Genomic DNA, 20,203 nt, shown 5'->3' with positions numbered 1-20,203 from the left:
CTGTTAAGAATATTTCAACCTGGGCAAACATTTGAAGTACATTTCCAGAGGCCCTGGAGCGAGAAGGACAATCCTACAGGCAGGATCTGGGGAGAGGTGCCAGGGAGGGAAGGATGTTAGATTGATGAGCTGTGGCATCAGCGCCATTTTGTCACTTATTAAATCTCCACAGACAAATAGGATTCTACAAAGAGGAAAATCACCTCAGGACTCTGCCCCTTGATATGCCGTTTAGATCACAGGACTGCTTCCAGCAATGAGGCTGCGGATATGCTGGAACGAGCAGTTAATGTAATGCGAGGTGGATTCAGAGCATCAGCAGCAAAAAGCATCCACGCACATGCAGGATTTTATTCAAAGGTTGTGGCTGTAATTTTAAATTGGTTGTCTGAAAGGTCTGTGCAAGAAACCATGTTAAGAACTGTACTGCAATAGCAAAATACTGCAGATGCTGAAAATCTGAAATAACAGAAAATGCTGGAAATACTCAGCAGGCATCCGTGGAGAGAGAAACAGAGTTAATGTTTCAGGTCTGGGACCCTTCGTCAGAACTGATGATCAGAACCGATGAAGGGTCCCAGACCTGAAACATTAACTCGGTTTCTCTCTTCACGGATGCTGCCTGGCCTGTTAAGAACTGTACTGCTGGCCTACATGGGCTGCCCTGAAACATGTTTAACTAGTAGAATTATGCTGTAACTGCCACATTAAGAAAATGGCCTAGTACACCAATATGGAAACCAGTAAGATTTATCCTCAAAAAATGTTTTATAACTTGACTGCTAAACACTGAACTGTTTTCTTGTTTGGCTTTGGAGTGGATTTATTTGCAATGATTGGCTTCTTGAAGCTTAAAAAAAACTTGCATGGTCAGAAAAAAAAAAGGTAGGCATCAGAAGCTTCAGGTCTGGAGGGGGTCACTTACTGCTGGCACTCGGCCTCCAACAGCCTGTCGAAAATCCATGTCCAGAGATGGGTTGTGGCTCAGGAGGCACCTGTACTGTCTCATTTAGATTATAGCACTGCGTCTGCAAGCAGGGCTGTAACAGAGAGCTTGAAGGAGTTTTGCAGCAGGCTCCCTAGGTTCACCTCCCACTCTCAGCTGGGTAAAGGGCTGTTACCTGCTGATATAACAAATGTTCTGTTGGTTCAATGACGATATCAAATCGCTCTGATGCTGCAACATTTTTTTTTTTTTTTTTTAAAAAGGGAGATTCATAGAGAAGCATTCTACACAGGAGCTCCCCTCACTGAAGGGAATATCAGCCATTTCAGATTGTATTCTAGACAGCTAAGCCTAATGCAGCACCAATCCCTGCATAGAATGTTTGAAACTATTTTCACTTCAAAATAACCTATTTACACTAATTGCCCGGTGTCCTTTTTCTACTCCTTATATATTACCCGTCCCCTAAAGACATGTTCTCTCACCTTCCTTCCTTTAACTTCCTTGAACTAGGCACCAGCTGCTGCCAAGTAGTTCCCAGCCGTCAGACAATGTCAATTTGAGCCACCTTCCTGTGGCGGGGGGTGTAATATCTGCCGAATGACTACCCTGCCTTCCTGCTGGTTTGCCTGCTCCCTCCAGGCAGGAGGACCTAGCCTCCACTACTCCACTTCCCCACAGGGAGATCTAGGCTGCAAACACTCGTCGGTACCCCACACCAAAGCATCGAGTCACCCTGCTTGGTTCACAGCTCATCAAAATCCCAACTAATCTTGATCGGCCACCTGATCTAGCTGTCAGGAGCAAACAGGTAACCGACAATTCTGTTGGTGTCAGATGAAACCACGGGGGGTGGGGGGGAAAAGAGAAGAGGAACTATTCCTGGACTTTTTAATAAGGTTAACAGGCACAGTCTGTTAGCACAGGGAGACCATTTCAAATACCATACAGTCACATAAGTAAATCATTCCTTTTGGCACAACACTGAATTACACTGCATGTATACAGGGCTGCCTCAAGAAGTGGTTTGACCACTACCTTATCCTACTGCAAACCACCCAAAGAAGAAAGGGGGCAGTACAGCACCAGACCCACATTTAAAACAGGGTGCACATACATGGATATTGGAATAGCAAACTTGAGGGGTAGAATTATTCATACAAACTTGTTGCATCTATTTCAAATCAGAACTCAAACGAAGAGCAAGGTAATTTTGCCCACACGGTCTCACCTTTAGCATGAAGTCTGGTGGTGTGCCCGGCCTCACTGTTGGTTTCAACACTCCATCATGATGCGAGTGGATTAATGTTTCATCCAAATCTAAAACTAAGATTTTCCTTTTCATTTGATCTGCACAGAGAGAGAGGGAAGGAGGGGGGGGGGGGGGGAAATGGTTTAAATAATACAAGTTATATTAAGGTTTGGGGTGGTGTCAATGTAGCATCATGGTGCCCCTTATGACCAATAAAATCGCAGACCCAAGAGCAATGACATGCCTGAACTTCAAACAGACCAGAGACAACTCATCCTTCAACCAATCAGATCCCAGGACCATATTCGCAGGGACCAATCAGATCCAGCACAATCTCGACAGTGTATAACCAATCACATTCTAGAAATTCGGTGGCATACAGCCATTGGCAGTGTGCTATGCATCCCACATAACCCTCAAATAAAATTTATAATGAAAAAATGCAAGCATTCACAAAAACATAAACCTCACCTCCATCAACTATCCTCTCTCCCAGCCAAAAACAAACAAAATCTACAGCCGTCGGGTATATTCTCCCTCGTAGCAGACACCACACTTGCCTACAACCCTGTACGCTATGATGTGACCCAACTCACACCAAAGTCCCAAAGCCCACCATGAGGAATTACAATGTGAATTGTGTGTCTCTTTTTTAGCCCCTGCTTTTCACCCTCAATGTGGCTCATCACCTCTGAACTATTAATATTTACTTTTATTGCACCCAGTTTCTCCTAATTACTGTTTTTGTACAGTACTTCGAATTACAAGCAGACCGCTGTGAACCACCATAGTTAGTCACCCGAGCCCCTAAACGTTCACTGATCACAAGAACATTAGAAATAGGAGCAGGAGTAGGCCATTGGGCCCTTCAAGTCTGCTCTGCTATTCAATAAGATCATGGCTGATCTTCTACCTCAACTCCAGCTTCCCACACTATCCCCATATCCCTCAATTCCCTTAGTATCCAATATACAAGACAACAGATTTAACCTTTGTGTGCCACAGACTAGTTCACTCATCCAAACTTACTCTTCCCCTTATGGTCTGATGAATATTTTCCTTTATTGGCTGGCCCTGTGTGTTGTCATGTAAAATACCTGATTTTGACTGGCGCAATCTTAAAACTTAATTGGCTGTAAGCAGGGCCAAAAGTGTAGGTTTTTAAGCTAATCGATAGAGGGAAGTTCTCACCTCCACAATTGGAGCCGGGGACTAGCAAACACGAGAAAAGATTTCAAAAAGTTAAAGACGAAAAGAAAGACAGTCTTGCATTTCTATAGCGCCTTTCACGACTACTGGACGTCTCAAAGCGCTTTATAGCCAATGAAGTACTATTTGAAGTGGAGTCACTGTTGTAATGTGGGAAACGCAGCAGCCAATTTGCACACAGCAAGCTCCCACAAACAGCAATGTGATAATGACCAGATCATCTGTTTTTGTTATGTTGGTTGAGGGATTAAATATTGGCCAGGACACCGGGGAGAACTCCCTGCTCTTCCAAATCGTGCCATGGGATCTTTTACATCCACCTGAGAGCAGACGGGGTCTCGGTTTAACGTCTCATCCGAAAGACGGCACCTCCGGCAGTGCAGCAATCCCTCAGCACTGCACTGGAGTGTCTGCCTAGCTTTATGTGCTCAAGTTCCCTGGAGTGGGACTATGAACCCACAACCTTCTGACTCAGAAGGCGAGTGTGCTATCCACTGAGCCACAGCTAACACATTAAGGTTTGGAAAAGGTTAATGGAGGAGTAGAACAAAGTGTAATTAAAACTAAACAAGATGGGAGGAGAGGAAAGGGTCAACTAGATAAATGAAGAAGTTCCTTTTTAAAAAGATTTTTGTAGTTGGCCTATTACAGTAATAATCTACTGGCATTAGGATTTGTTCAGTGTGTGATCTGAAAATTGATTTTAAAAAAGTCAGCCCGAGCAGCCCATCGTTCTCTGCCTGCAGCAGTCTAAAAGGTTAGCAAATCAAAAACACATTTTGCAGTAGCTTACTTAAAAAAAAATGTAATTCACTTTCATCTGAAATCCTCTTACCACACACTCAGGACTCGAAAGGATAATGGACTAAAATAGTACTGTATTTGACCACCAAGATGGAAAGTTAGACAAAACCGTACATGTTCACCACATTCCTCACTGACTGAGTTGATGTGCTAATGCATCTTTTACATTTTTTTCCATGGCTGGAGGAAATAGTAATTCCCCCCCCCGCTACTACTCCAAGGCTTGACAATTTAAAAAAAATGTATCCCAACAGCCAGGGTCCCCTGATAGCTCCGTGAATAAATGGCCCACCCGCTGTGGTACTGAGCCATGCAGGACAGCAAGGCACAGAGTTCAAACCCTGGCCTGTGTCAAGTTAGCGGACCTCATCTACAGTGGTAGGGCAGATATAATGGGGCACGTTGCTTCTAGGCTGGGATGGGGGAAAAGGTGAAGCGATTCAAAGAAAAATGTATAAAATAACACATGCTGGGTCTAGCTTGTGCTTTGCCAGACATGCACCAGATGTCAGAAAAAAAAATGTTCACTTAATGTCAAGTTCTTTTGACCTGTAGCCTGAAATGTGCAAGCATTTTCCAATCTGCACTGTTCCCGCACCAAACAAACAATTAAGTAACCTGCACCTCCGGTTAATTTATCAGACGCTCCTCCTTAAGGGGAGGGGGTGCCAAGCCCAATTTCATCTGACTTACCACGAGAGATCCACTAGTTTAAAGAGAATCAGCCAGGCACCCCACTCCAGCTCCCGATCTAGGGGCCTCTGGCTGGAAACTGTACATGTTTGGATGTTGGGCGAGGACCAGATCAGTTAGGCCCACTTTCATAGCCTGCCAACACTCACATGAACAGCCCAAGTACCTAACCGAGAAAATGGAGGGACGGGGAGCATACAGGCAAGCAAATCTAGGAGGCAGACATGCTCTGTCACTTATCAGGCATAATCAAAGCACGTGGAAGTACACACAATATAAGCAAACATACGACTTAACCTGTAGCATGCTGCACAAACAATGTACTCATCCAGGTACAATCTTCCTCTGCAGGCTGTCAACAGATATAATCCAAGCAGTGTGAAAAAGGTCACCGCTCCCAGCTGACAGCGGAAGCATCGCCCTCTCTCTCGCATATAACTGAATTGGCAGGCCCGTGGTCTGCCAAGATCTGTACTGCTCCTGCCAAAATGTAGGAGCCTCAAGTTACACTGTAAATGTACAGAATTTTTTAATTTGGTATCGGATGTCACAATCTACGCAGGCACTGAAAAAGGATTAACTTGTGCTTTACAAACGGCATCAGCAGATCACAGGATTAGTACTTACTTAGTCGGACGCGGGAAAGAGGAGATAAAGGCAGAATGTCGTAGCGAACCGTCTGGTATTGGATGATCTACAAGACAAAAAATAAAATTAAAATAAAAACGTTAGGCAAGATTCGGAGAGAGGGAAAGAGAAGGCAGTGTGGAAACTGGGTGTAGCAGGGCCCCTCTGTTCTTACATTCACTCAATCTTGCTGGTTATAATCTTGCCAGAACAGACATACTCTGTAATGTTCAAGATTGCTGAACCCATGAGGCAAACCCAGTAGTGATCTGGAAGAACAGAAAATGCTGGAAAAACTCAGCAGGCCAGGCAACATCCGTGGAGAGAGAAATAGAGTCAACATTTCAGGTCGAAACCCTTTGTCAAGACTGGAATGCCTCAGTGCAAAACTGTTTTCCAACAGAAGAGCAAGTGCCATTGCAGGTTGAAACAAGACAGACTGAGGTTCAAGGATGTCCCATCAGGGTCAATGCAGTTAACTTACGGCTGGATACTAATATTGCAGAGATTTTCTGCAGTTGTTCCCAGAGAGGATTTGGGCTACTCATTATTTCCCCATTGCCTACTTTCTTTTCCACTTCTCCGTTGGGAAGCTATTAGATCAGGGGTGAGGGGGACCACGGCAGTCAAACCAGATCTTGCTCTCTCCAAAACTTCCACACACGCAAGTGTTACTGAATACTGATCACAATGGGAACTTCAGCCCCTTCCATAGCATTGGGGACCAAGGTTAATTGTAGCAACCCCAATTAGGGATCAATCCTGGTATGCGTGACCCAGCATCAAACCGGGCAGCCCACTTCTCAATGCATCACTGCAGCCATTTTAATTTTAGTTGATCCTCTTTTGCAGAAGGGTCCTTTGTCTAATGGCCCCGATTATATTTCACTTTCCAAACCAGAATGGCCCCACAATCGTTCAGAATCCACTTCCAGGCGTGCGGTTTAACCTAAGCTGAGCTGGACCAGGACAGATGTCATCCATGGCGGTTTGATTCCAGTCCCACAGCTATCCAACTGCAGTACACTGCAAGTGATTCCACATCCTGCAGCCCAGACCGCAGCCTAAGTCAGTAATGAGTAGAGCTGTACGTCTTATGCATGCTACAGTCAGTCACGTCAGGGGAACCATGTGAAATTCACCAGGAAATATATTTAATAGCGTTTTGCATTCCTTCTTGCAGACACTATGAAATTCCACAGGATCTTCTGACTACCAAACTTCACATCGAACACATAGAAGGTGCTAATAAATGCAGACAGGAGACTGTCTACCTCCTTTCAGCATATTTGAAAAAGCGAGGCAAAGCATTGTGACTATCATGTCAAAGATTCCGTAACATAATCCATCAGGGTCACAAGTTACAGTGCACATGTCATGTGGAACTGTGGTTTCTTTTTTATAAATTTTCTTTCAAGGGGTCCCTAGTAGAAGAGGGACTGATCATTTCAAACACTGAAATGAAATTTACCCAATTCCAGCCACCTCCCTCTCTCAACACTTCTTCACCAAAAAGTGTATTTGCTCTAGAGAGAACACAGCTCTCGAAAAGGAACAGAGCAGAATGTGGGACTATTTTTAACTTGAGCAAGAAACACATTGTGGCTAAACAAAGCCAGAATCTTTTTAACCCATTTTTGCCCTTCAGATATTATCAGCCTCTTGAAAGTACTGTCTCACACAGAGATATATACCCATAGCTACAAGGCGATCTCCACTACCAAGTCTAAGCTGCTGTTCTTCCTATGTTACCCTGCCACCACTCACTGTCTGGACTGTTTGAGCCCAAGGATCACCACAGCCCAGCTCAATCCAGTCCTCATGTGCACCTTCCAGCAGGAGTCAGTTCGGAGGGGAAAGTCTGGCTGATTCGCGGCCTTCTTCGCCAAGGAGTGCTGAGGCCAACTGAGTGCGGAGGCCAACTGTAGCTGAAATCGGCTAGCTTAGCACAGACCAGACCACGGCTCAAACCTGGGACCATTTCCCTTGCTTTTACTGCTTTGCTTTAAACTTTGGTTATTTTAGTGTCACAAATTAGTTTGGGGTGGGGAAGTCAAACTAACAAGAAGTTTTAGTGGTCTCCCCGTGGCACTGGGCTTGTATCAAAACTGGCCTACTTGAAAATGGGTCCCTTTCGATGTATTTACACAGTCCCAGCAGCTTATCTAAAAGGCAACACTTGGAGTACACTCAGATACGGGGATCTTCTTCTGGGGAGGGGGATAAGGAGACTTCCTCATTATTAGTTCAGGACGACCCACCCAGAGTCAGAGAAACTATGTTTGGGTGGTGGTGGGGGGGGGGGGGGGGGGGGGGATATTGGGCCAATTCAGGGATGCAGCACTGCAACTTTTTCCTTTTCCCCCTCACAACCCCAGCATCCCTCCCCAATTGTATTGATTTACACAGAAGGTTAAACAGGGTTACAGCGGGAAATACATCAGAGCCACCTTTTACAATATTATATAGCGCACGATGGGGTGAGCCCTAAAGGTAGCACCTCCGCATGGCAAGCAACCGCACCCAGAAGCGTGGTTTTTTTACTAGCAATTGGTCTTGACGACTCTCCTAGCTCTCACGCATGGCTCCAAGCGCCACACGCCTCACTCGGCATGTTAAACCAAGGAGTAATGGCCGAAGACATGGCGAATTCCAGACCTCTGAAACAGTCAGCCTCATTGCTGCTGCTGAGCTGGTGGAACAGGAATTTAGCAGTAATAATGTGCACGCTGGGCTGAATACCCGTCTCTTTTCACACCGTTACTGCTACATTTTTATAGCTCGAGGCGAACCTAAAAAGTTCCTCGTGGCGTCCTCCCGATACAAGATGGTGGCACGGAGCTCGTCTCCAGTAAACGGAGCACCAAGTTGAAACATGCAACAAAATGGAACCGACCTCCCTGCTCAGCAGGTTACATCAATGAGGAATTTAATCTTCAAATGTCAGCTTAATTTGACCTGCACTAGTATCCCCTTAACTTTTCACAGCTAAATGCCTCAGCACATCATGCAGAGGTCACCAAGCATAGGATTGTTCCTCTTGAATTGCGCTATGTGGGCGATGAAAAAAGGAGTATTTCCCCCAGCGTATGAAAATATAAAATCTGTACACCGAGTCCATGGTAAACTATACATGGTCTTTGGAAGCAGGGGACTGGATGACCTTTCCTCACTCCTTGCTTTCTTATAACGACGGAAACAGTCACGGAAATCAATCTGACGCAGCTGAAAGTACAGCCGTGGGATCACTTCTATGTTAAAGGCGCTATATAAATGCAAGTTATTGGTGCGGTTATCACTGCTCCTCTCAAAGATACTGACTTTTGCCGAGTATGATTCCACGGGCACTAGCAGCAACCCTCCCCAATATCAAAATCCAAGACAGCAAGTTGTCAGCAGCTATTCAATCATGCAGGGCATCGTAATCAAGCCTAATTCTGGCCTCGCAGGAGGTACAGAGTTTCCAGCAGGGGTTACCGAAAAGAGATCAGGAGTGGGAACCCTGGCTTATTTTTTCCCCTCTCCTTAGGCCAGGGATGCGGAGGCCAATTGCAGCATCCCAACTGTTAACACGATAGAGATCAGCTAATAGAGTACAGGGGAGGGATCAAGCTTGGAATTTCCATCGTCTGTAGAATGTCAGCCACAAATACTGTGGCTACAAGAGGTCAGAGGCTGGGTATTCTGCGGCGAGCGTCTCGCCTCCTGACTCTCCAAATCCTTCCCGCCACCTACAAGGCACAAGTCAGGAGTGTGATGGAATACTCTCCGCTTGCCTGGATGAATACTGCTCCAACAACACAAGCAGCTCAGCACCAACCAGGACAAAGCAGCCCGCTTGATTGGCACCCCATCCACCACCTTAAACATTCACTCCCTCCACCACCGGCGTACCATGGCTGCAGTGTGTACCATCTACAAGATGCACTGCAGCAACTCGCCAAGGCTTCTTCGGCAGCACCTCCCAAACCCGTGACCTCTTCCACCTAGAAGGACAAGGGCAGCAGGTGCATGGGAACACCACCACCTCCAAGTCACACATCATCCTGACTTGGAAACATATCGCTGTTCCTTCATCGTCGCTGGGTCAAAATCCTGGAACCCCGTCCCTAACAGCACTGTGGGAGTACAGGTTCACCAGACGGATTCCTGTGATGTCGTATGAGGAGAGATTGGGTCGACCTTCACATACACTGGCTGCAGCGGTTCAAGGCGGCGGCTCACCACCACCTTCTTGAGGGCAATAAATGTTGGCCTTGCCAGCGATGCCCACATCCCATGACTGAATATGCTTTCATCCAAGAAATCATTGAAGGAATTCAAAGAACATATTTTTCACACAGTGGTACAATTGTGTCATTTGCCCAATAATCAAGGCAAACATTATACAGCAATGGTGCAGCCTTTCTTCCAGAACCTCAACGGAGAAGTGTCATTCTGCCTGTACGCCCATTATGCCAACAGTACCTCAATTGGACTCCTCATTATTGCAGGCTCTCTCCCACATTGCCAGTCTGTGAAGCTCTAGGCTCCTGCCTGGTATGAGGAAATACAAATACGAAAACAGACTTGAAAAATTGGGGCCGCTTTCATTAGAACAACTAGCATTTATATAGCACCTCGAACGTAGCAAAACATCCCAGGGTGCTTCACAGGAGCGTTACCAAACAAAATTTAACACGAAAATACATAAGGAGATATTAAACAGATGACCAAATGCTTAGTCAAAGGGGTAGGTTTTAAAGGAGTGTCTTAAAAGGAGGGGGGGGGAGGGTTAGGGAGGGAATTCCAGAGCTATGGGGCAGCTGAAGGCACGGCTACCAACGGTGCAGCGATTAAAATTGGGGATGCGCAAGAGGTCCTAGATTAGGAGGAGATTATGGGGCGATTTGACAGATGTTTAAAACTATAAAAAGGAATGAAACACATTAGATAGAAGCAGTTCTGATGAAAGGTCATCAGCCTGAAAGGTTAACTGTTTCTCTCGCCACAGATGCTGCCTGACCTGCTGAGTATTTCTGGCATCCGCAGTGTTTTGCTTTTGTATTAGATAGCAGACTATTTCCAGTGGCAGGGATCTAGAACAAGGGGACATAGATACAAGATTAAATACCAGAGATTTTAGCCAGAAAGCAGGAGAAACACTTTTTTTTTAAACAAACACAGCTGGTTATGAGGGTGTGGAATGCACTCAGTTAGCGACTGAGGTACAGACCGTATCAACATTTAAAAACAGGTTAGATAGGCGGTTGAAAGAAAGGGATATGGGAGCAGGGCGGCCACACGGGATTAGGACTGCTCGTAGGGAGGATCTGGTTGGACTGAGCGACGTGTTTGGTGTCGAAATTTCCATGTAAAACTCCACAGTATTTTATCGTGAATCCTCGTTAAGTTAGAACTGACCTGCGGGATGCTGATCCTGGATACCTCAAATGGAAAGTGTTCGATTCCCCAGCTAACACGCCTCATCTTGGAGCTAGCTGGGAGCAGAGGCAGCGCTAGAAAAGGAGTGCGCCTTGCAGCATTTTCAAGGCATGGTGATAGTGGAAGTTAAATTTAGCTCAAACACAGCAATTAGAGGAGTAAGTGACTAACAGCAGTAGGCTCAGGGATCTCAAGGCCAGCTTTCCCCACCCCCCCCCCCTCTCGCTCTGTTTCGAAGACAATAAATGGGGGAATCAAAGGGGTAATTGGGACTTTAAGAAACTGTATATATATTTAACAGTTCACTGTACCCCGAATTGTTAATTTGTTTGTCCCAAAGAACAAACAGTCTGTTCTGGTTAATTGTCATTTTTTGCTTGAAATTATTAAACATCCAGTAATTTGAACAAAAAAATCAAATTAACAAATAATTCAAATTAACCATCTTAGAGTTAAAAGTAGACTGTATCTTGTCCACCTCATGATTTTGGTGTTAATGAATCTTGTTTGATTTTAAATCCAGATGTTATATCCCAATTATAAAATTATATTGGGGCCCCCACCCAATACATTAACTTAGTTTCTCTTTCAGTTGCTGACTGACTTGCCAGAAATTCCCAAATTAATTTTCGATTTCCCCATTTGAAAAACACATCAGTCGCATGACTCTACAGTCTGTGCATCCTCCTCCTCCTGCCCCAACAGAAATTCACTCATTAGTCAGCTTGTTATGTAACATATTTTGAAATTGCTCCCGATTTAAAATGTCAACTCTTATTATCCAATTTTTCTCCACTCTTCCAGCTGCTGACTGAGGGGGGTCACAGTTCCACCTACTGCTGCCCGGCCCCCCCCCCCACAACACCACAACACACCCGATCAGTTAGTTCAATACAGACAGGGAATCAAAGCTCTTTCTGGTCCATGTAGCTACAGCAGACAGTGCAATGACCCAGTGACCCATCAGTTCTGAAATCTGCCTTTAAAACCTCCTCTCCAACTTCGCTCTCTGCAACTCCACCGAGCACGAAAGGAGGACTTTGGAACCTGAAAGCATATTCAAAACTCCAGACTTTTCTATATAAATGTGCTTACCAAGTGACCCCATGGGGAACTCCATGTAGCCACCAAGATCAATCTGCAATTCCACTTATGTATTCCAAAATTTCTCCCCCACCCCCCCTCGTTATTTGGGCAATAACTAAGATTGACTATTTATCCCCATATTCCCCCAGACTCAGCTTTATTTGCTTTGCATTTACCCTGCACCAGCACACCCCACCCTATGTAAACATTTACATAAACAGCCATTCATAATGCTAATCTCCTGTAATTCAGGTTGTCACTAACTGGATTTAGCATTTTGGTGTGTGCATGCTATAGGAAACATTGCACTGAAGAAAGCATGCTTCAATGTTAACAGGAGACACTCAATTTGTCACCTCAAATAGCTTACACTATTCACTTTTATGGGATGTGGGCGTTGCTGGCAAGGCCGGCATTTATTGCCCTCGAGAAGGTGGTGGTGAGCCACCTTCTTGAACCGCTGCAGTCCGTGTGGTGAAGGTACTCCCACAGTGCTGTTAGGGAGGGAGTTCCAGGATTTTGACCCAGCGACGATGAAGGATCAGTGATACATTTCTAAGTCAGGATGGTGTGTGGCTTGGAGGGGAACTTGGAGGTGGTGGTGTTCCCATGCGCCTGCTGCCCTTGTCCTAGGTGGAAGAGGTTGCGGGTTTGGGAGGTGCTGCCGAAGAAGCCTTGGCGAGTTGCTGCAGTGCATCTTGTAGATGGTACACACTGCAGTCACGGTACACGTTTAAGGTGGTCGATGGAGTGCCAATCAAGCGGGCTGCTTTTTCCTGGATGGTGTGGAGCTTCTTGAATGCTGTTGGAGCTGCACTCACCCAGGCAAGTGGAGAGTATTCAATCAAACTCCTTACTTGTGCCTCACTCCTTACTTATTACCACAACCGAAAGACTCCAAGCCCAAGTTCGGAAGATAAAACCTAGAACAATACCGCTGGCTGGTCTCAGATCACATGGACATTTCACACACCTCATTAACAATATTTTTCATACTTTTTTTTCTAGCTTCATTTTCCTTTGTTACAGATCTGTAAGTCTTACTTCAAACCTATTTAAAATAATGAAAATCAATCAGGTGTAAACTTGAAAGATTATCTTGATAACAGCTGTCAACATGGATTCAGAAACGGAAGATTCGGCCTCATCAATCTCCTTGACTTCTGTGAGGAAGTTACATCCCAAGTGGTAATCCCTACGATGTGTTCTACCTAGACTTCCAGAGGGCAAAGTTCCATACTTTTAGTTAAGCTCAAAAATATGGGGATTCAGGGTAAATCTCAGGTACGCATTAAGAAATTGGCAATGGAGTAGAAAATGAGTACTTTTTAAGAAGAGTTACATCAGGTTGGGGTGGGTGGGGGGGCTGTAGAAAGAGTACCGAGGGAGATGTCCCAGAGATTGTTTTCAATTTACATCAATGATTTCGACTCAGAAACCCAATGCAAACTGGTTATATTTGCAGACAATACCAAACTAAGAGGGTTAGTGGAATCAGAGGAGACAGATCAGGAATTACAGAATGAGCTGGTCAAAATATGCAAGTGGGCGGAATACTAGACAATGACATTTAATACAGACAAATGTAAAACATTACATATTGGTAGGACAAATAGGTAATGCACGTACTCACTCCATGAATGGTATTGAAATAGCCAAGAGTGAAGTTGAAAAAGACCTAGGAGTTAAGTAGAACCAAAGTTCGACATGCTCAATCAATAAGAACATAAGAAATAGGAGCAGGAGTAGGCCATACGGCCCCTCGGGCCTGCTCCGCCATTCAATAGGATCATAGCTGATCTGAACCTAGACTCACGTCCACTTCCCTGCCCTCTCCCCGTAACCCCTAATTCCCTTATCTGCTAGGGAAATGTCTATCGCCATTTTAAATGTATTTAATACAGAGGAGCAATAGAAGGTTGAACTATAGCAGAAACAGTACAAGTCAGAGGAAGTCAAACTGCAGAGAGCTCTGGTCAGACCACACCAAGTACCATGTCTAGCTCTAGTCACTGGGAGACAAGGACATCCACGCGCTGGAGGCAGTGCAGAGAAAAACCACAAGGCTATCCCCAGTCTTAGAGGTCAGAGTTATGAAGACTGCAGAAACTTGGGCTCTTCAGCCTTGAAAGGAGGTCTGAGAAGTGACCTTACAGGTGTATACAATAGGAGAGACGGAATTAAACGGGGTAGAACAATTGATCGCAGGTTTAATCTAGCAAAAGGGAAAGTTAAGACCGACACCAGAAAGTCCCGACGAAAGGTCATCGACCTGAAACGTTAACTCTGTTTCTCTCTTCACAGATGCTGCCTGACCTGCTGAGTTTCTCCAGCATGTTCTGTTTTTATACCAGAAAGTCCTTCTTCATTAAGAGCGATTAGCATAAGGAATGAACTCCCACATACAGTAATGGAAGGGAAAAACCCTGCATAATTCAAGAACTAATAGGATACGGCAATGAAAAGACTCCACTCTCATCCTGGATGGATGAGCCGAGATGGGCTGAATTACCTCATTCATCCAAAATGATCTTATGAATGACCTCAAGTGGCTCCGACCACCATTTGTGGGAGACTTATAACCAAAAGCATTTCCCCAGATTGTTACACAGTCCAAAATACTCTCTCTCTCGCCCCCCCTCGCTCGCTCTCTCTCTCTCTCGCCCCCCCTCGCTCGCTCTCTCTCTCGCCCCCCCTCGCTCGCTCTCTCTCTCGCCCCCTCGCTCGCGCCCCCTCGCTCTCTCTCTCGCCCCCCCTCGCTCGCTCTCTCTCTCGCCCCCCCTCGCTCGCTCTCTCTCTCGCCCCCCTCGCTCGCTCTCTCTCTCGCCCCCCCTCGCTCGCTCTCTCTCTCGCCCCCCCTCGCTCGCTCTCTCTCTCGCCCCCCTCGCTCGCTCTCTCTCTCGCCCCCCTCGCTCGCTCTCTCTCTCGCCCCCCCTCGCTCGCTCTCTCTCTCGCCCCCCTCGCTCGCTCTCTCTCTCGCCCCCCCTCGCTCGCTCTCTCTCTCGCCCCCCTCGCTCGCTCTCTCTCTCGCCCCCCGCTCTCTCTCTCGCCCCCCCTCGCTCGCTCTCTCTCTCGCCCCCCCTCGCTCGCTCTCTCTCTCGCCCCCCCTCGCTCGCTCTCTCTCTCGCCCCCCCTCGCTCGCTCTCTCTCTCGCCCCCCCTCGCTCGCTCTCTCTCTCGCCCCCCCTCGCTCGCTCTCTCTCTCGCCCCCCTCGCTCGCTCTCTCTCTCGCCCCCCTCGCTCGCTCTCTCTCTCGCCCCCCCTCGCTCGCTCTCTCTCTCGCCCCCCCTCGCTCGCTCTCTCTCTCGCCCCCCTCGCTCGCTCTCTCTCTCGCCCCCCCTCGCTCGCTCTCTCTCTCGCCCCCCCTCGCTCGCTCTCTCTCTCGCCCCCCCTCGCTCGCTCTCTCTCTCGCCCCCCCCTCGCTCGCTCTCTCTCTCGCCCCCCCTCGCTCGCTCTCTCTCTCGCCCCCCCTCGCTCGCTCTCTCTCTCGCCCCCCCTCGCTCGCTCTCTCTCTCGCCCCCCCTCGCTCTCTCTCTCTCTCGCCCCCCCTCGCTCGCTCTCTCTCGCCCCCCCTCGCTCGCTCTCTCTCTCGCCCCCCCTCGCTCGCTCTCTCTCTCGCCCCCCCTCGCTCGCTCTCTCTCTCGCCCCCCCTCGCTCGCTCTCTCTCTCGCCCCCCCTCGCTCGCTCTCTCTCTCGCCCCCCCTCGCTCGCTCTCTCTCTCGCCCCCCCCTCGCTCGCTCTCTCTCTCGCCCCCCCTCGCTCGCTCTCTCTCTCGCCCCCCCTCGCTCGCTCTCTCTCTCGCCCCCCCTCGCTCGCTCTCTCTCTCGCCCCCCCTCGCTCGCTCTCTCTCTCGCCCCCCCTCGCTCGCTCTCTCTCTCGCCCCCCCTCGCTCGCTCTCTCTCTCGCCCCCCTCGCTCGCTCTCTCTCGCCCCCCCTCGCTCGCTCTCTCTCTCGCCCCCCCTCGCTCGCTCTCTCTCTCGCCCCCCCTCGCTCGCTCTCTCTCTCGCCCCCCCTCGCTCGCTCTCTCTCTCGCCCCCCCTCGCTCGCTCTCTCTCTCGCCCCCCCTCGCTCGCTCTCTCTCTCGCCCCCCTCGCTCGCTCTCTCTCTCGCGCCCCCTCGCTCGCTCTCTCTCGCGCCCCCTCGCTCGCTCTCTCTCGCGCCCCCTCGCTCGCTCTCTCTCGCGCCCCCTCGCTCGCTCTCTCTCGCCCCCTCGCTCGCTCTCGCGCGCCCCCGCTCGCTCGCTCTCGCGCGCCCCCTCGCTCGCTCTCGCGCGCCCCCTCGCTCGCTCTCGCGCGCCCCCTCGCTCGCTCTCGCGCGCCCCCTCGCTCGCTCTCCCCCTCGCTCGCTCTCCCCCTCGCTCGCTCTCGCGCGCCCCCTCGCTCGCTCTCCCCCTCGCTCGCTCTCCCCTCGCTCGCCCTCGCTCGCCCTCGCGCGCCCCCTCGCTCGCCCTCGCGCGCCCCCTCGCGCGCCCCCTCGCTCGCCCTCGCGCGCCCCCTCGCTCGCCCTCGCGCGCCCCCTCGCTCGCCCTCGCGCGCCCCCTCGCTCGCCCTCGCGCGCCCCCTCGCTCGCCCTCGCGCGCCCCCTCGCTCGCCCTCGCGCGCCCCCTCGCTCGCTCTCGCGCGCCCCCTCGCTCGCTCGCCCTCGCCCCCTCGCTCGCTCGCCCTCTCGCTCGCTCGCCCCCTCGCCCTCTCGCTCGCTCGCCCCCTCGCTCGCTCGCCCCCTCGCCCCCTCGCTCGCTCGCCCCCTCGCCCCCTCGCTCGCTCGCCCCCTCGCCCCCTCGCTCGCTCGCCCGCTCGCCCCCTCGCTCGCTCGCCCGCTCGCCCGCTCGCCCCTCGCTCGCCCCTCGCCCGCCCGCTCGCTCGCTCGCCCCCCGACCCCCCACGCCCCCTCGCTCGCCCCCCGCGCTCGCTCGCCCCCTCCCTCGCCCGCCCCCTCGCTCGCCCCCCCCCTCGCTCGCCCCCCCCCTCGCTCGCCCGCTCGCTCGCCCCCTCGCTCGCCCGCCCCCTCGCCCGCCCGCTCGCATCGCCCCCTCGCTCGCTCGCTCGCTCCCTCGCCCCCTCGCTCGCTCGCCCCCTCGCTCGCTCGCCCCCTCGCTCGCTCGCCCCCTCGCCCGCTCGCCCGCTCGCCCCCTCGCTCGCCCCCTCGCTCGCCCCTCGCTCGCCCCCTCGCTCCCCTCGCTCGCCCCCTCGCTCGCCCCCCTCGCTCGCTCCCTCGCTCGCTCCCTCGCTCGCTCCCTCGCTCGCCCCCTCGCTCGCCCCCTCGCTCGCCCCCTCGCTCGCCCCTCCCTCGCTCCCTCCCTCGCTCCTCGCTCCCTCGCTCGCTCCCTCGCTCGCCCCCTCGCTCGCTCCCTCGCTCGCTCCCTCGCTCGCTCCCTCGCTCGCCCCTCGCTCGCTCCCTCGCTCGCCCCCTCGCTCGCCCTCGCTCGCCCCCTCGCTCGCTCCCTCGCTCGCCCCTCGCTCGCTCCCTCGCTCGCCCCCTCGCTCGCCCCTCGCTCGCCCTCGCTCGCCCCTCGCTCGCCCCTCGCTCGCCCCCTCGCTCGCTCCCTCGCTCGCCCCCTCGCTCGCTCGCTCCCTCGCTCGCCCCCTCGCTCGCTCCCTCGCTCGCCCCCTCGCTCGCCCCCTCGCTCGCCCCCTCGCTCGCCCCCTCGCTCGCTCCCCTCGCTCGCCCCCTCGCTCGCCCCCTCGCTCGCCCCCTCGCTCGCCCCCTCGCTCGCCCCCTCGCTCGCTCCCTCGCTCGCCCCCTCGCTCGCTCTCGCGCGCCCCCTCGCTCGCTCCCGCGCGCCCCCTCGCTCTCTCCCGCGCGCCCCCTCGCTCTCCCCCGCGCGCCCCCTCGCTCTCTCTCGCGCGACCCTCGCGCGCCCCCCTCGCTCTCGCGCGCCCCCCTCGCTCTCCCCTCGCTCTCCTCCCCCTCGCTCGCTCGCTCGCCCCCTCGCTCGCCCCTCGCTCGCCCCCTCGCTCGCCCCCTCGCTCGCCCCCTCGCTCGCCCCCTCGCTCGCCCCCTCGCTCGCCCCCTCGCTCGCCCCCTCGCTCGCCCCTCGCTCGCCCCCTCGCTCGCCCCCTCGCTCGCCCCCTCGCTCGCCCCCTCGCTCGCTCCCTCGCTCGCTCCTCGCTCGCTCCCTCGCTCGCTCCCTCGCTCGCTCCCTCGCTCGCTCCCTCGCTCGCTCCCTCGCTCGCTCCCTCGCTCGCTCCCTCGCTCGCTCCCTCGCTCGCTCCCTCGCTCGCTCCCTCGCTCGCTCCCTCGCTCGCTCCCTCGCTCGCTCCCTCGCTCGCTCCCTCGCTCGCTCCCTCGCTCGCTCCCTCGCTCGCTCCCTCGCTCGCCCCCTCGCTCGCCCCCTCGCTCGCTCCCTCGCTCGCTCCCTCGCTCGCCCCCTCGCTCGCTCCCTCGCTCGCCCCCTCCCTCGCTCGCCCGCCCCCTCGCTCGCCCCCTCGCTCGCTCGCCCCCTCGCCCCTCGCTCGCTCGCCCCCTCGCTCGCTCGCCCCCTCGCTCGCCCCCCCCCTCGCTCGCTCTCGCGCGCCCCTCGCTCGCTCCGCGCGCCCCCCTCGCTCTCTCCCGCGCGCCCCCTCGCTCTCCCCCGCGCGCCCCCTCGCTCTCTCTCGCGCGACCCCTCGCGCGCCCCCCTCGCTCTCGCGCGCCCCCCCTCGCTCTCCCCCTCGCTCTCCTCCCCCTCGCTCGCTCTCGCTCTCCCCCCTCGCTCGCTCTCGCTCTCCCCCTCGCTCGCTCTCTCCTCCCTCTCTCTCCCCCTCGCGCTCTCTCTCCCCCTCGCGCTCTCTCTCTCCCCCTCGCTCTCTCTCTCCCCCTCGCTCTCTCTCTCCCCCTCGCTCTCTCTCTCCCCCTCGCTCTCTCTCTCCCCCTCGCTCTCTCTCTCCCCCCCCCCCTCGCTCTCTCTCTCCCCCCCCCTCGCTCTCTCTCTCCCCCCCCCCTCGCTCTCTCTCTCCCCCCCCCCTCGCTCTCTCTCTCCCCCCCCCCTCGCTCTCTCTCTCTCCCCCCCCGCTCTCTCCCCCCCCCACTCACGCTCTCTCCCCCCCCACTCACGCTCTCTCCCCCCCCCACTCACGCTCTCCCCCCCCCGCTCTCTCCCCCCCCCACTCACGCTCTCTCCCCCCCCACTCACGCTCTCTCCCCCCCCCACTCACGCTCTCTCCCCCCCCCACTCACGCTCTCTCTCCCCCCCACTCACGCTCTCTCTCCCCCCCCACTCACGCTCTCTCCCCCCCCTCACGCTCTCTCTCCCCCCCCACTCACGCTCTCTCTCCCCCTCCCACTCACGCTCTCTCCCCCCCCCCCCACTCACGCTCTCTCCCCCCCCCCACTCACGCTCTCTCTCCCCCCCACTCACGCTCTCTCTCCCCCCCACTCACGCTCTCTCCCCCCCCCACTCACGCTCTCTCTCCCCCCCACTCACGCTCTCTCCCCCCCCCACTCACGCTCTCTCTCCCCCCCCACTCACGCTCTCTCTCCCCCCACTCACGCTCTCTCCCCCCCCCCCACTCACGCTCTCTCTCCCCCCCCACTCACGCTCTCTCTCCCCCCCCCCACTCACGCTCTCTCTCCCCCCCACTCACTCACGCTCTCTCTCCCCCCCACTCACGCTCTCTCTCCCCCCACTCACTCACGCTCTCTCTCCCCCCCACTCACTCACGCTCTCTCTCCCCCCCCCCCCACTCACGCTCTCTCTCCCCCCCACTCACGCTCTCTCCCCCCCCCCACTCACGCTCTCTCCCCCCCCCACTCACGCTCTCTCTCCCCCCCACTCACGCTCTCTCTCCCCCCCCACTCACGCTCTCTCCCCCCCCCCACTCACGCTCTCTCTCCCCCCCCACTCACGCTCTCTCCCCCCCCCCCACTCACGCTCTCTCTCCCCCCCCCACTCACGCTCTCTCTCCCCCCCACTCACGCTCTCTCCCCCCCCCCCACTCACGCTCTCTCTCCCCCCCCACTCACGCTCTCTCTCCCCCCCCCACTCACGCTCTCTCTCCCCCCCCACTCACTCACGCTCTCTCTCCCCCCCCACTCACGCTCTCTCTCCCCCCCACTCACTCACGCTCTCTCTCCCCCCCACTCACTCACGCTCTCTCTCCCCCCCCCCCACTCACGCTCTCTCTCCCCCCCACTCACGCTCTCTCTCCCCCCCCACTCACGCTCTCTCCCCCTCCCACTCACGCT

The 20,203-nt window shown here is 53.6% G+C and overlaps 1 protein-coding gene across 2 annotated transcripts in view; it reads right to left on the bottom strand.

Annotated features, from left to right (window-relative positions):
* LOC147100528 (CTD nuclear envelope phosphatase 1-like) overlaps positions 1 to 20,203 on the bottom strand; it is a 46,462-nt gene that overhangs the window by 16,012 nt on the left and 10,247 nt on the right. Inside the window, exons 1-3 of one of the 2 annotated variants that reach the window (XM_085966871.1) lie at positions 10,537 to 10,641; positions 5,532 to 5,598; positions 2,178 to 2,296 (exon numbers count right to left, since the gene is read on the bottom strand). In XM_085966871.1, the coding sequence (XP_085822997.1) occupies positions 2,178 to 2,296; positions 5,532 to 5,598; positions 10,537 to 10,626 (276 nt within the window). In that variant the 5' untranslated portion in view covers positions 10,627 to 10,641. Of the gene's footprint in view, positions 1 to 2,177; positions 2,297 to 5,531; positions 5,599 to 10,536; positions 10,642 to 20,203 lie in introns of those variants that run through there. The other variant, XM_085966870.1, reaches the window with a different exon arrangement.

The sequence above is a fragment of the Somniosus microcephalus genome, chromosome 25 (genome assembly GCF_052327205.1).
Source record: "Somniosus microcephalus isolate GS21.2 chromosome 25, FLI_Smic_1.0, whole genome shotgun sequence".
Taxonomy (NCBI): Eukaryota; Metazoa; Chordata; class Chondrichthyes; order Squaliformes; family Somniosidae; genus Somniosus; species Somniosus microcephalus.
Note: the sequence above shows the minus strand (reverse complement) of the source record. Positions and strands in the feature narration are given on the sequence as shown.